The 15,244-nt window shown below is 44.0% G+C and overlaps 1 protein-coding gene across 4 annotated transcripts in view; it reads right to left on the bottom strand.

Annotated features, from left to right (window-relative positions):
* Positions 1 to 15,244, bottom strand: part of LOC137322025 (uncharacterized) — a 98,655-nt gene that overhangs the window by 47,770 nt on the left and 35,641 nt on the right. For all 4 annotated transcript variants that reach the window (XM_067985043.1, XM_067985047.1, XM_067985045.1 and 1 more), the window contains exon 8: positions 12,539 to 12,633. In XM_067985043.1, the coding sequence (XP_067841144.1) occupies positions 12,539 to 12,633 (95 nt within the window). The remainder of the gene's footprint in view (positions 1 to 12,538; positions 12,634 to 15,244) is intronic.

The following is a 15,244-nucleotide window of genomic DNA, read 5'->3' as shown; positions in this document are numbered from 1 at the left end:
ATCGTAAATTTCTTTTATTACAGGGTTATTCTTTATTTTTGTGGATGATTTTTGCTGACAATAATCAGAGCACCATCCATCTTTGTTCAGCAGGTGACTATTCTAGAAGACTAGTGAGTTCTTCCATTATCTATGAATCCTCAGGGACAGTTGCCAGACAGCAAAAGCTTAATGCTATTTCTGACTTGCCAGCATCCAGGGTGTGATAAGAGTGCACTTAGATGGAGGCATGAGTGCTGTCAATTCATCTGAGGTACATCAAGCATAAGGTGTTCTATTCCTTCAATATTGGAGGTAGGAGTCACATCCAAGAAGAGGTGGTGGGGGGCGCGGGGTGTGAAGGATGCAATTTAGAATGTGGAGTTTAGGGAGGTATCAACAGCACTCTTTTACATTGGGGCATTACAAAATGGAATGGGTTGAATCATCTCAAGAGAGGGCTCAATATCTTGGGAGGCCCTGAAACAAGAGTGTGCTTAGGCTCTGTGACACTGTATACAGGCTGTAGATTTGATAGCTATTGACTTCATGCACTATAGTTCTGTTGACGCTGAATGCTGCCATTAATTTGGTTGAGACCAGATTGAATGTCATCGCTCACCTCTGCAAAACCTTCTATTTCTGTAAACTTTCCACTCAAAGTGAATTGGAGAATTAATGTTGGTTGCAGTCATAATGAAAGTGGTTTGGAATACTGTTCTTATTTTGCTATATTCAGCAGTCACTGAGAATTCACTGGCCTAGTCACAATGTTGAATGATGGCCTCCAGCGCAGAAATTTTATGCACTACATCTCAAATAACACCTTACATTTATACAGCGTCTTTAATGTTTAAAATGTCCCATGGTTTTTCACAGAGGTGTAAGGATAAGATGGATGCTGAACCACAGAAAGAGATTAACCGGGATGACCAAAAGTTTGGTCAAAGGAGGAGAGGATGATGGAGAGACAGATTGGTATGGGAAGGGAAGGCAAATCCAGCGCATGGGGTCTAGGCAGCTGAAGGCACGCTGCCAATGAGAGTTGCAGTGGCAAATAGGCTGAGGTAGCAAAACAGGTGAGCAATACTAGAGGCGGAAGTAGGCAGTCTTTCTGATGGAGAGCATATGGAGTCAGACGCTCAGTTTGGGTCGAACAGGACACCAAGGATGCGGACAGTCTGGTTCAGCATGAGACAGTGTCCGGGGGGGAGTGGGGGAACGCAGTTGGTAACAAGGGTACGAAATCTGTGTTGTGGCTCAAGACGACGACTTTGGTCGTCCCAATATTTAGCTGGAGGAATTTGTAACTCATTTAAGATGAATGTCGGACATGCAGTCTGACAGCACAACGGTAGTGGAAGGATCAAGAAAGTTAGAGCTGGGTGTCATCAGTGTACACATGGAAGCTGATCCAATAGCTGTGGATGTTGTTGTCAAGGGGCAGCATGTAAGAGGGGGTCAAGGATAGATCTTTGCAAGACTCCCAATGTTACAGTACAGCGGTGGGAAGAGAAGCCATTACTAGAGATGCTCTCGCTGCAAATGGATAGATAAAAGTGGAAGGAATCAAGCGAGGGCACACCCACAAAGCTGGACAATGGAGGAGAGGTGTTGGAGGAGGATGTTATGGTCACCTGTGTTGACGGTTGCAAAAAGGTCATTAAAGACAAGCAGGAATAATGCATCAGGGTCACAGTCACAAAGAATATTATTCGTAACTTTGGTTGAGGCTCGTTAGGTGCAGTGGAAGGAGCAGATTGGAGGGCTAGGCACAGATTGGGAGGTGACAACATGTTGAAAGGCCTTGGAGAGGAAAGGGAGTTTGGAGATCGGGCACCAGTTTGCAAAGATACAGGGGTTTTTGGTGTTTTTTTGAGGAGGAAAGTAAGGATCGCAGTTTTGAAAGAAAGGGGAGTGTGCCTGTTCAGGCGCAAAACGGGCACCTAAGCACCCAATATTGCAGGCGTGGCGCGTGCTCATTACGAGCCGGAAGTGCACCTTCCACCATACTGGATCGGTCAGATCCAAAGGCATCTGGGGCGCAGGCCAGAACTATTTAAAACAATGAATAAAATATTCAAATTAGTTTCCTACGCTTGTTGTAGGACCCTTTTTCTGATATTGGTATGCCCCATGCCTGACTAGTCATGGAATAAATTTGTCCAGCAGCACATGGGACTAACACGCAGGAAGGACCCTTTTGCAGCACTATTTAAAGCACTCATCTATTACTTAAAGGTTAGTTGCTAGCTTGTCATTTGAGGCTGCTGGTTAACATCTCAACGTTTTTTGGCTTGTTTTCTGACTGTGAAGAAAATGATTTTATTGGTGTTGCATTGTTTTTGATTTCCTTCCAAACAGTTATACTGCACAGTGGTCTGGTAGGACTGCCTTTGGGGCTGGAGGAGCAGTGGAGCAGCAAGGAAGGCAGGAGAGAGCAGGAACCGCTCATTATCATGAATATTGCGTGCTGCTCGAGTTGATGCCAGCAGGCAGTGCGCACTTCACCCCCTGAATGCCCGTTTCCAGTCGCAATCAAATTTCTAGGGCATTGTCTTCATGAAGAAATGTTTGGCAATCTCTTATGTTTTATGAAAATACAAAAACATGGACAAGAAAAGGCTGACTGGCCCATTCTGCCTGTCCGAACAAGACATGGTGCAGCCTATGTGCACCATCAACCCAACCCCAAGTCATGCAATCTCCTGGAGAAGGCAAAAAAAAGAAAAATTCTTCGAAAGTTTAGAAAAAATCACAGTGAAATTTGTCTCTGACTCTTGAATGCAATCAAGTAAGATCCAGGAGACTATCATTGTTGATACATTAATCCCTGCTAGTCCCAGATGTCTTCTAGCCCTTATTTGAAGGCCTGTAGTGAATCCATGCTCATCACACATCCTGGCAATCTGTATAAAGGTCTATGCCTCTCTGTGAAAATAAGTACTTCCTGGCAACTAACCTCACTCTATGCTTTCTTTTATTTGTACTGATTCCCTTCCAGTCCTACTCTCAGTATCTGACTGAGATATCCTATCCATCCAAACAGAATCTATTACCTTCATCAGTTTAAATACCTTAATCATATCCCCCTGAAGTCTATGGGGGAAATTTTAATCCCAAAGATTGGGTGGGTTGGAGGTTAAAATAACGGCTTTTTGAAGTGCGACCGCAACCCAGCTCTAACATTTCTACTTCCGGGTTTAACGTGGGTGCATTTGGATGCGCGCGCAGCCAAAACCTAGAAGTCGCATCCCCAATTAATGCCAGCGGGCAGATCGTTAAAGGGGCAATTTACCTACTTAAAATACTTGAGGTAGGTAATTTTTTGTTGATTCCGAACCTGAAATGAATTTTACTTCACCTGCACAGATTTACCATGGCTTCTCAAACTCGCCATTGAAACGGAGGCAAGGTGCAGCTACAGTTGATTTAGCCCTTTAAACCTGTGATTGACACATATCAATAGCAGCTCAGGTATTGCAGCTGCTCTCTCAGTTCTCTCAGGCAAACGTTTAGCTGAGAGTTCTTTCTGTTGGGTCTCTATTCACTCTTCCAGCCATCACTCAACTAAATTAAAGATTCAGAAAATAATCAATTGTTAATATCCTGAATCAGTGTTGAGTATATGCACAAGCTTATATTTTTAAGAATGATGACAAAATCTGAAATATTGGAATATTCTGCAGTCAAGTTACTTGAAAGAATCATAAAATTTTATAAGAACTTTGCTAATATAAATTATAGCACTCCAAATATGTTTCCAATTCTCATCCATTCTTTACCTCTGTGTGCTCCATCTCTTCCCTTCATTTTCTGGCTTTCTCTCTCTCTCCATCTTTGGCAATAGGCTTTCCATAGATAATTATTACAAGCTCGGACTCCCACAACTATTTGGATTGTGTTTGTTCCCACCCCACTTCCAGTAAATATTTCAATCCTTTCTCCTTCTCTGTCATAACTGCTGTAATAAATCTACTTTCCACACCAGAGTTCCTAAAGGTCCTTTTTCCCCTGCTGAGTCTTCCCTCAGCAGTGGTAGACAGGTCCTTTGATAGAATCCACTAAATTTCCCATAAGCAGCAGAAAATAACTGCCAGGGACATCCGTTATGCTTTTCATCTTCTAATGCTTATGGCTAGTGCTCGTGCTGTTAGCAAGTTCTAAATACGAATGTTACTTATATTGCACTGATCATGAAATCGATTCTTTCCTGCTCACCCTAGTATATGTTCCTTATTCCTGGCCTGAATCTGGAGCCTGCTCTTCATGCCCTCCTCCCCGTGCAGCCTGAATGCAGACCGGCATGTATTGCAGGGGGTGCGAGATGCTGATGGCTCCCATTGACTCCCTGCTCAATTTCAGTATATCCCATTGACCAATATACGGTCAGTAATAAAAAAACCTAAAGTTGTTTGTAAACATAAGGAAGTGTAGAGCGCCTTAAAAATACAGCAAGATGTGTAACCTACAAAGAGTAAACGTCCATGGAAATCCACGATGGTGGAAACACAAACAGAATTAGCAGTAGAATCCTCACAGCAATAGACAACCCCAAAGAATGAATCCCAAATAATATGAAACATAGAAACCAACCAAAAATGATTGAGAAAGTTTGTTAACAAATCTACTTGGATTACACTTGTGGCTGGCGGCGGGTGTACATGTCCTGCTATAGCTCGGCAAACTTCCAACCTGCCGAGGAAGCTACCAATCAGACTTGTTGCTGAGTTCTTGGGAAGCACCAAGACACATCATCCAGAAATCGGATAAATCTCAAGCTCCTGCCTCATTGCCCCTTCCCCTACTCATCCCTCTCTCCCCCTCACCTGTTTCCTTCCTCCTTCACCTCACCTTCTTCTCTCTCTCCCTGCCTCCTGCTCCCTCTCTGTTCCTCCCTCCTCTTTCATTTTCCCTCTCCTCTCCCTTACCATCCTCCTCTCCCCTCATCTCTCCCTCACCTCACCCTCTATCTGTCCTCTCTCCCCTTCCAATTCCTCTCCCTTGCTGCCTCTCCGTTCCCTACCCTTCCTCTCCCCCTCACTCAGTCTGCCTTCACTGTTCTCACCCTCTCCCTTTCTCTCACCCCTCCCCTCCCTGTCTTGGTTCAATTATCTCCCTTGGTTGACCTGAAAAGTTTAGTTGGTTTTGACTCCCCGTGCAGCGCCATGGGAGATCAACTAGCAAAAACTGCGACCAACTAAAAGAAATATCTCCCCGGCAGCAACGCCATTGCATCACTTTCTACATCCCCTGGTAGAATAATAAACATAGCCCCCACTCAAGTGAGCAAAAAAATAAAAGATAAATACCCCACCCACTGAGCAAATATTGGGAACCAAGCCAATGAGTATATATCCAGAAACAAGCCCCCAAAAAATGACCATAAGGCTAAATGCATCCCCACGGTATAGGACAACGAACACACAGCAGAAATTCCAGGATAGAATAACAAACCTCCTTTCTACCACTGAGCAGAAATCCTGGCATAGGATCAAAAACTCTCATTCACCACCATCTCAGAAACTGCTAGTTAGGATTTGAACAAACATTCAGCCTGAGATTCCCCCCGATGGCCGAGGCTCCCCTCCCCCCCCCCCCCCCCCCCCGATGGCTGAGAGCCCCCGCGACGTCTCCGACCCCACCCTGCAATGTCTCTGACCCCCACCCCCACCCACAATGGCCAAGACCCCCCGTGATGTCTCTGACTCCCCCACTCCCTGATCTCAGACTTACCTGGCATCCACTCTTCGGCTGCTTTCCCACACAACAGGCAGCCAGCCTCTCAATCTGGCTGGTTGTCACATGGGAAACCCGGAAGCAAAAATAATTGCCTTCAATAGACTTGCGATCGCAGATTCCAACGCACGCACTTCACTTCCGGGTTTCCCACTCGAAAATCTACCCACCCGCTGAGTCCACTGCTCCAATTAAAAACCATGCCCTTTGTTTCTCAGTTCCCTCAGCCAGTCCTTATAACTAAGTGCCCTAAGACTTGAAAGGTGAACTTCCTCGGGGTTTCTCCTGCTCTCTTGCCGTAACTTTGGCAGAAACCCTGAAGGAGCAGGTGATGCCCTAAGGAAATTCCCTGCAGAGATATTAATCTAATGGCCCTCCTCTGGACCTTCTATGGGGCCTTGGGATTCATTCTTTGGCGTTGTCTATTGCTGTGAGGATTCTACTGCTAATTCTGTTTGTGTTTCCACATCGTGGATTTCCATGGACGTTTACTCTTTGTAGGTTACACATCTTGCTGCCTGAGATTCCCCCCGATGGCCGAGGCTGAGTTAGTTTGGGGCTGTTCCTTTTGACTGGAAGGAGGCTAATGTAGTTCCTATCTTTAAAAAGGGAGTTAAGACAGATCTGGGTAACAATAGGCCAATTAGCTTGATGTCAGTAATAGAGAAGATGCTTGACAGAATCATTAGGGATGCACTATATGGCTACTTAGACAGAGGGGACACATCAGGGTTGCCCAACATGGCTTCAGAAAAAGGAGGTCCTGCCTTACTAATTTGATTGTATTTTTTGAAGAAGTCACCAAAAAGTGGATGAGGGAAACCCGTTAGATATTGTCTACCTAGACTTTCAAAAAGCCTTTGATAAGGTACCGCATCAGGGGCTTCTCTACAAGATTGGAGCCTCAGTATTAGTAGCAATCTACTGCACTGGAGTAAGAACTGGCTGAAAGCCTGTAGGTAGAAAATGGTTGTAGATGGATTTGGATCTGATTGGAGACCAGTCACCAGAGGTGTCTCGCAGGAATTGGTGTTAGGACCGTTGCTATTTACTATTTTTATTAATGATCTAGATGTAGGTGTTGGGGGAACGATCTGCAAATTTGCAAATGATACTAAGATATGTGCGAGAGTCAGAACTGTAGACGATGCTCGACTACTGCAAGTGGATCTAGATGTGCTGGGGGGGGATTGGGCCCACGACCGGCAAATGATGCTTAACTTAGAAAAGTGCAGTGTTACACATGTGGGCAGGTTGAATACTGAATACACCCTTCAGGGAAAAGAACTAAAGCCAATGGAGAAAGAAAGAGATCTGGGAGTTCTATCTCTAAAGGTTCATGACCAATGTCATGAAGTGATAGCTAGGGCAAATAGGATACTAGGGTGTATTTACAAGACAATAACTATAAAACAAAGCATACTATTTTGTCCTTGTAGGAGACCTTGGTTAGGCCTTAGAATACTGTGTCCAGTTTTGGTCTCCTCACATGGTGGGTGATATTCAGGCTTTGGAAAGGATGCAGAGGAGGGCCACAAGATTAATTCCCAGTTTATAGCATCTCAGTTATCCAGATAGGCTCAAAGAGCTGCGTCTCTACACTTTAGAGAAACATAGACTTAGGGTGATTCGATCGAGGTTTATAAGATGATGAAGGCACTAGATTGTGTTTGTGTAGACAGATTCAACTAAATAGGCTAGGGAGGACCAGGGGTCACCATCTCAAGTTATGTAAAGGCTAGAACTAGTTTATATGTTAGGAGGTGGTTGTTTTCCCAGAGAATAGTGGACCTATAGCAGACTGGCAGCTCGTGTAGTGAATGCTGATTCACTGAATTCCTACAAGCGAGAGCTGGGATGGAGATCACCTTGTACAAGAGGTAGGTACCATATAACATTAGTCAGGGCTACAGCGGTCTCCTAGGTAAGTTTTGATCGCCTAAGGGGGTCGGAGAGGAACTTTCAAAATTTTTTTTCCTTAATTGGCCTGGGTTTTTATGCCTCTCCCAGGAGATTACATAGCTTCCGGGTGAGGGGGAGGGAGTGTATGTATTGTGATACTTAAGACATCAAAATTGGATGGACCATTAGGTCTTTTCCTGTCAATTTTTCATATGTTTTGTAGTTAAATATCTCTAAGTAGCATTCAAATTTTTAACGAAATTGTGATATCTGAACATTGGCCCCGCATTTCCTGGACGTGTCCACCCGACACCTGCCATAATTCAGGTGGAAGTCCGGCAGGACTTACCAGAAAAAGGCAGGAACCCAGGTCCCCACCAACTCCAGGGATTCCCAGTTGCCTTTAAAAGGAATCTCCATGACATTAAGGGAGCAGAGCCAGGAGTGGGGATTCCCTACGTTGGCAGTTCCTGCTTCCCCAGCATAGAATGGGGCTGCTGAATTACTGGACTTTAGTATGCTGAAATTTACTGGACTCCAGATAGGTGCAAGTGGGCCCCAATAAGGGGAAGGGTGGAGGTCCAGGTGAAGCAACTGACCTGGACCACTGAACGTAATTTATTAGTCCTCTTACACAGGGTTTGAGGGGGAGACGGATGGAGTGTATGGGGGGAGGGGAGGCAGGGAGGAGATCTCAGCAACCCTCTTACCCCAGTGGACTTGCTGGCTGCATGGGGCTGGCAGCTGCTAGTGCCGCTACAAGGGCAAATCTGGTGCCCACCTGCCCTGTGCAAAAGAAATGCTCTCCCACTGAGCCTGCAATCTCTCTCCAGTGTGGTCAGCACTGGAGGGCAATGATGGGCATGATCCCAGCAGTTATGCTGGAATCAGATTTTCGAGGCTGATATGCCTACATATAATATTTACATATTTTAATACTTTTACAAATAATATTTACATTTCTTTCTCCTTGAATGCTACATACTAAGCAGCGCTGTAGGAACAAAATATCCTTTGGTTGAGAGTGTATGTTCCACATATATCTCTGCTCACAGATATATCTGTTGTCCCTTACCTAGTTGGTTAGCCGTGCTATAACAATTTACTGTAAGAAAGATTTGGATGGAAAAGCCCCTTTGGCCCATTTGATCTTATCCTTCCTGAATGCCAACAGTACCACTTTCCCCAATACAGTATTTAACTGGTTCTTAAATTAATCCAGTGTCCTAGACTCAACCACTCTCCCTGGCAACTCATTCCTAACTGATGTGTAGATGAATAAATACATTTTGACTTCTGTCCTTGTCTTTCACAATCCTGAATCTGTGCCCTTGTCTCCTGCCACCGCAGTGTAGCTAAAGTATTGTTATCATAGAATGATACAGCACAGGAGGCCATTCAGCCCATCGTGTCTGTGCCGGCTCTTTGAAAGAGCTATCCAATTAGTCCCACTCCCTGCCCTTCCCCCATAGCCCTGCAAATTTTTCCCCTTCAAGTATTTATCTTTCCCTTTTGAAAGTTATTATTGAATCTGCTTCCACCACCCTTTCAGGCAGTGCATTCCATATCATAACAACTCGCTGCATAAAAAAAATTCCCCTCATCTCGCCTATGGTTCTTTTGCCAATTGCTTTAAATCTGTATCCTTTGGTTACCGACCCTTCTGCCATTAGAAACAGTTTCTCCTTAATTACTCTATCAAAACCCTTCCTGATTTGGAACACTTCTATTAAATCTCTCCTTAACCTTCTCTGCTCTAAGGAGAACAACCCCAGCTTCTCCAGTCTGTCCACATAACTGAAGACCCACATCCCTGGCACCATTCTAGTAAATCTCCTTTGCACCCTCTCTAAGGTCTTGACATCTTTCCTAAAGTGTGGTGCCCAGAATTGGACACAATACCCCAGCTGGGGCCTACCAGTAATTAATAAAGGTTTAGCATAACTTCCTTGCTTTTGCACTCAATGCCTCTGTTCATAAAGCCAAGCATTCCATATGCTTTCTTAACAGCCTTCTCAACTTGTCCTGCCACCTTCAAAGATTTGTGTATGTAAACCCCCAGATCTTTCTGTTCCTGCACCCCCTTTAAAATTGTACCATTTAGTTTATATTGCCTCTTCTCATTCTTCCTATCAAAATGCATCACTTCACACTTCTCTGTGTTAAATTTCATCCGCCATATGTCTGCCCATTTCACCAGTCTATGTCCTCCTGAAGTGTGTTACTATCCTCCTCATTGTTTACTACATTTCCGAGTTTTGTGTCATCTGCAAACTATGCCCTGAATACCCCAGTCCAGGTCATTAGTATATATCAAAAAGAGCAGTGTTCCTAATTATGATGTATTAGGAACTGCACACTATGCTTTCACAAATAACAGAAACAGTCAATTAAATCCCTGAAAATAATGATAATCAATCCTTGGGACAAATTGAATCGACACAATGGTACACAAACTTTTCAAATATATTGTAGTATTCAAAAAAGAACAATATATTATCAATTAAAATATTCAACCAGAAATCAGCATCAATTTGAAAAAACTGACTAGATTGTCACACTAAAAAAGGGTAAGAGAAAGGAAACAATTCCTTGAACTTATTTGTCCCCTCTTGTGTTCTATACCATGTCAGAGTACTTTGGAAATTGGATGCCAGGACTCCGACATTGCCACTTTGTAACCAGCAACTAAACACACAAGAGTAATATGGAGTTCACTTGCCTGCAATTCTCATCCCCTTTCTGAAAACTAATATTCTGCCATCAGGCTTCTAGGAATTTTTACTCAAACTACCACAAATGAGAAACACGCATAAGGGTAAGGCATTTTTTCCTCAACCCATTAACCTCTATTACTCTGGCTCTTGCCCATAACTGCCACTATAGTGGTATAGTTAGATATAAACATTCTCTACGACTGTGGTGCCTCTTTGCAGTCTTTGATACGTTCAACCACACCATCCTCCTCCAATGCCACTCTTCTACTGTCCAATTTGGTAGGACTGCATTTGTTTGGTTCCACGCTTACCTATCCAATTGTAGCCAGAGCATCTCTACCAATGGCTTCTCGTCCCATCCCACACCATCATCTTAGGAGTCCCATAAGGATGTGTCCTTGGTCACCTCCTGTTCATTTACATGTTGCCTTTGGTGACATTATCTGTAAACTTGGGGTCAGCTTCCACATGTACACTGTCAACACCCAACTCTACCTCTCACCATCTCTTGATCCCTCCACTGCCTGTGTGCTGTTAGACTGCTTGTCCGACATCCACTCTGGGATGAGCTGCAATTTCCTCCAGCTAAACACTGGGAAGACCAAAGCCATCATCTTCGGCCCCTGGCACAAACTCCATACCCTCACTTGCAATTCCATCCTCCTCTCCATCCACTATCTCAGGCTGAACCAGACTGCTCGCAACCTCAGCATCCTGTTCGACTCTGAGCTGAGCTTCCAACTGCTGTCCATCATTGAGATTGCCAATTTCAACCTCGGTAACATGGCCCACCTTGCCTCATCTGCAGCTAAATCCTCATCTGCTGAAACCATCATCAGTGGCTTTGTCACCTCCAGATTCGATTACTTCAATAGTGTCCAGGCCGCCCCCCCCACCCCACCCCACCCCCATCCTCTATCCCCTTATATTTAGATGCCTCTGTGGCCGTACCTACATTAGCGCTGCAATCCTCCTTCAACTCTCTGATCCTTTGAATCAGCTTCTTGTCATCTTACCTATAAGAACATAAGAAATAGGAGCAGGAGTAGGCCAATCGGCCCCTCGAGCCTGCTCCGCCATTCAATAAGATCATGGCTGATCTGATCCTAACCTCAAATCTAAAGAACACAAGAAGTAGGAACAGGACCCGGCCACTCAGCCCCTGGGCCCGCTCCACCACCCACAGGGCATTGACCGATCCGAACTCAGCTTCATGTCCAATTTCCTGCTCGCTCCCCGTAACCCCTAATTCCCTTTACTTCTAGGAAACTGTCTATCTCTGTTTTAAATTTATTTAATGATGTAGCTTCCACAGCTTCCTGGGGCAGCAAATTCCACAGACCCACTACCCTCTGAGTGAAGAAGTTTCTCCTCATCTCAGTTTTGAAAGAGCAGCCCCTTATTCTAAGATTATGCTCCCTAGTTCTAGTTTCACCCATCCTTGGGAACATCCTTACCGCATCCACCCGATCAAGCCCCTTCACAATCTTATATGTTTCAATAAGATCCCCTCTCACTCTTCTGAACTCCAATGAGTAGAGTCCCAATCTACTCAACCTCTCCTCATATGTCCACCCCCTCATCCCCGGGATTAGCCGAGTGAACCTTCTTTGTACTGCCTCGAGAGCAAGTATGTCTTTTCTTAAGTATGGACACCAAAACTGTATGCAGTATTCCAGGTGCGGTCTCACCAATACCTTATATAACTGCAGCAATACCTCCCATCGCCCCACCATTGGTGGTTGTGCCTTCAGCCACCTAGACCCCATGGTCTGAAATTCCCTCCCTAAAACCCCTCCAACTCCCTCTCTTTTTCTAAGACTGTCCTTGAAACCCACCTGTTTGACCAAGCTTTTGGTCACGTCTCTTAACATCTCCATCTTTGGCTCAGCATCTATTTCTTTCTTTATTCTTCTATGAAGTGCTTTTGGGAAAGTGCTTTTACTACGTTAAAAGTGCTTTCTAAATATGTTGTTCTTGTTGCTGTTGAACTAAAATGATTCACATAGTGATAACATGTTTTTTAAAAGATGGAAAAGCATATCACAACCAAAACACAATAGAACTGTACCGAATCTTGGTATCTGGCAAATTAGTCCTAATAGATCCAATATGTATCTCTGAGTTTAGCAGAAATCCCAGAATGAAGGAAGAAGAGGACTTGAGATATTGCTTGTGTAAAGTTGCACTGAAAGCAGCACCTGACTAGGTCCTAATAATGGAAATTCCAGACTTTCCTCCTGCAGTGTAGCCCCTCGTTCTTCACAAACTTGTTTAAGAAGCTTCTTCACAGCACCTAAGGAGCCCAAAAAAGATTAGCTGAGTACTCAGAAGAATGAAAATGTTCAGAAGTCAAATTCAAGTAGAATTTGCAGTTGATTGGAGCATCCGTTCTCCATTCAGAATGCAAGTTTGTTTTTACCTGAGCTACTAGATGGAGTACTATGTGGCTGAAAAGTGATCTTAACAAAATAACAATCATAGTAACATAATAATGTATCTTAAACAAGAGAAAACCAGCAGCCTGTTTAGCCTGGCCATCAAAATATCTTCTTTTCTCTGTAATACACAAGTGCATATATAATATATAAAATGCAATAATCCGGAATCTCTTTAGATGCCAGGAATTTGTCTATTCCTTTCTTACCTCCCTTAGTTTCTTGTTCCACCACACATTGGCAGTTTGTTCCATATTTGAGCACATTTTTCTGGACAAATGTTATCTGAATGCCTGTTTACTTTAGCTTTCCTTATCTTTATATTTCTCTCATTCTGGAATTTTGAATACCACACAAAAACCTCTCTGATTCCAACTTAATGAGCTCCTTCATAATCTGCTCTCAGTCTTCTCTCAATCAATTTTCATAACTCAGTCCCCAAGGATTTAGTATTAATCTTGTAGCCTCTTGAATCCTCTCCAATTATATGATATCGCTTCTAAAACTGGACACAATGGGGAAGAAATTGGTCCCTGTAGTGTATGTTTTTTCGGCAGGAAAGGCACTTTGGGGGAGACCAATTTTCGAGTGCTATCTCCCGTGCCCAATCCACCCGGATGTGTGCCCACTGTCAAATTGACAGATGGCACCTTCTGAGTGTCTGGGGAGCCTGCCTAAAACAGGCGTTAGGCCCCTTAAATATGCTAATGTCTGATTTGGGACCCCGCTGAGAAATTTGGCAGAAACTGGATGGGGTATGCGCTGTGCATGCTCTGCTCAGGTTTTCCAGGTCTAACCTAGCCTAACCAACGTTAAGGTAAGTTTCCAAACTTTTAATGACCATAAAGTGAAGCCAGGAGAAGTAGGAGTGCTCCTCCTGACTTCAACAACAGTACTGCAGGCTGCTATCAGCCCACTCCCCCTACGTTTGCCTTCCCCCTCCTCCCAGGACTTACCTGGGAGATGGCTCGGCATCCGAGCCGGACGATTTTGGCAAGGCCCTGACTGGCGAGCTGTGTCGTTACTCCTGACTGGTGTCTGCAACTCGCCTGTATTATGGAGAAGAACCCCAAGACCCAAATTCGTCCTCTGCCACACATCCTAGATGTGCTGCCCACTTTAAACTAATTTCTCCCTCAATTTTCCAGATATCTTCTCATCAAGACTATGTACAATTTTAAAATCGAAGGGATGAATTTTCATAAGACTTCTCCTTGTGCGCTTTAACTTTGGCAAAAAAGCTGCAGAGACCTCAGAAAAGCAGGAGTACCCTCGAGGAGATCTACTCCACTCCGCACCCCCCACACCAACTCTTTTAATTTATATGTTGTACCTTTTGCTATGCAACTCAACTTTTTGTTTTCATAACAACTGGGCTGATGGTGTTATTAACCTGTTCACCAATATTCCTAGATCTCTTCTTCTAGTCTGATATCTCCAGTATGTTCCTTTTTCTTTTACCAAGTCTCAAGACCTAACATTTACCTGCATTAAACTATATTTACCTGTTTTCTGTCCATAAACCCAGCATCTACAAATCCTTCTGAAATTCTCTCTGGATCAAATTATTTGCCTCTCCTATTTTGGTGTCGTCTGGAAGTTAGACATTTTTGAACTGACTCCATGCTGCATATTATTTGTAAAGATGATAATTAGCACTGGTCCCAATCCCAATCCCTGTGGCACACCACTAATAACACTTTCCCAGGTGCCTTCTATTTACTATTACTCATTACTGTCTTTTAGATCATCATTCTTTAATCAATTTCAATACTGTTCATCTATCTTGGGAAAACTGAAGTGGAAAAAGCACAAGAGGAAAAGAGAGATGAGCAAAAACAATTCAGACTATGTTTGCCCAGCACTAACTTGGGTCATTTCAAACAGCAGTTGCAGAGGAAACTGTAGCATTGATCATATACCCACCTCTCCATCCCAATTAAAGGATGTGGAGATGCCGGTGATGGACTGGGGTTGACAAATGTAAGGAATCTTACAACACCAGGTTATAGTCCAACTGTTTTATTTGAAAATCACAAGCTTTCGGAGGCTTTCTCCTTCGTCAGGTGAGCGAGTGTGGGATTCCATGGAAGGTTACCGCATTTATAGTCAGAGAACAATACCTGGTGATTACAGATAATCTTTCCAACTGCCCGTTGTCAAGGCAATCAAAGTGTTCAGACAGAGTGATGTTACCTACAGGACCCCCAATTACACAAACTGCCAGAACAAAAGACAGACAGAGAGAGAGAGAGAAACATCCGAAAGGAAGAGAAAGACAGAGAATGACCCGTTGTGTTAAAAACAGTAACTTTTTCTCGCTGGTGGGGTTACGTGTAGCGTGACATGAACCCAAGATCCCGGTTGAGGCCGTCCTCATGGGTGCGGAACTTGGCTATCAATTTCTGTTCGACGATTTTGCGTTGTCGTGTGTCTCGAAGGCCGCCTTGGAGAACGCTTACCCGAAGA

Source organism: Heptranchias perlo, chromosome 5, assembly GCF_035084215.1.
Source record: "Heptranchias perlo isolate sHepPer1 chromosome 5, sHepPer1.hap1, whole genome shotgun sequence".
In the NCBI taxonomy this organism is placed as follows: domain Eukaryota; kingdom Metazoa; phylum Chordata; class Chondrichthyes; order Hexanchiformes; family Hexanchidae; genus Heptranchias; species Heptranchias perlo.
This window is presented reverse-complemented; position numbering and strand designations above follow the sequence as displayed.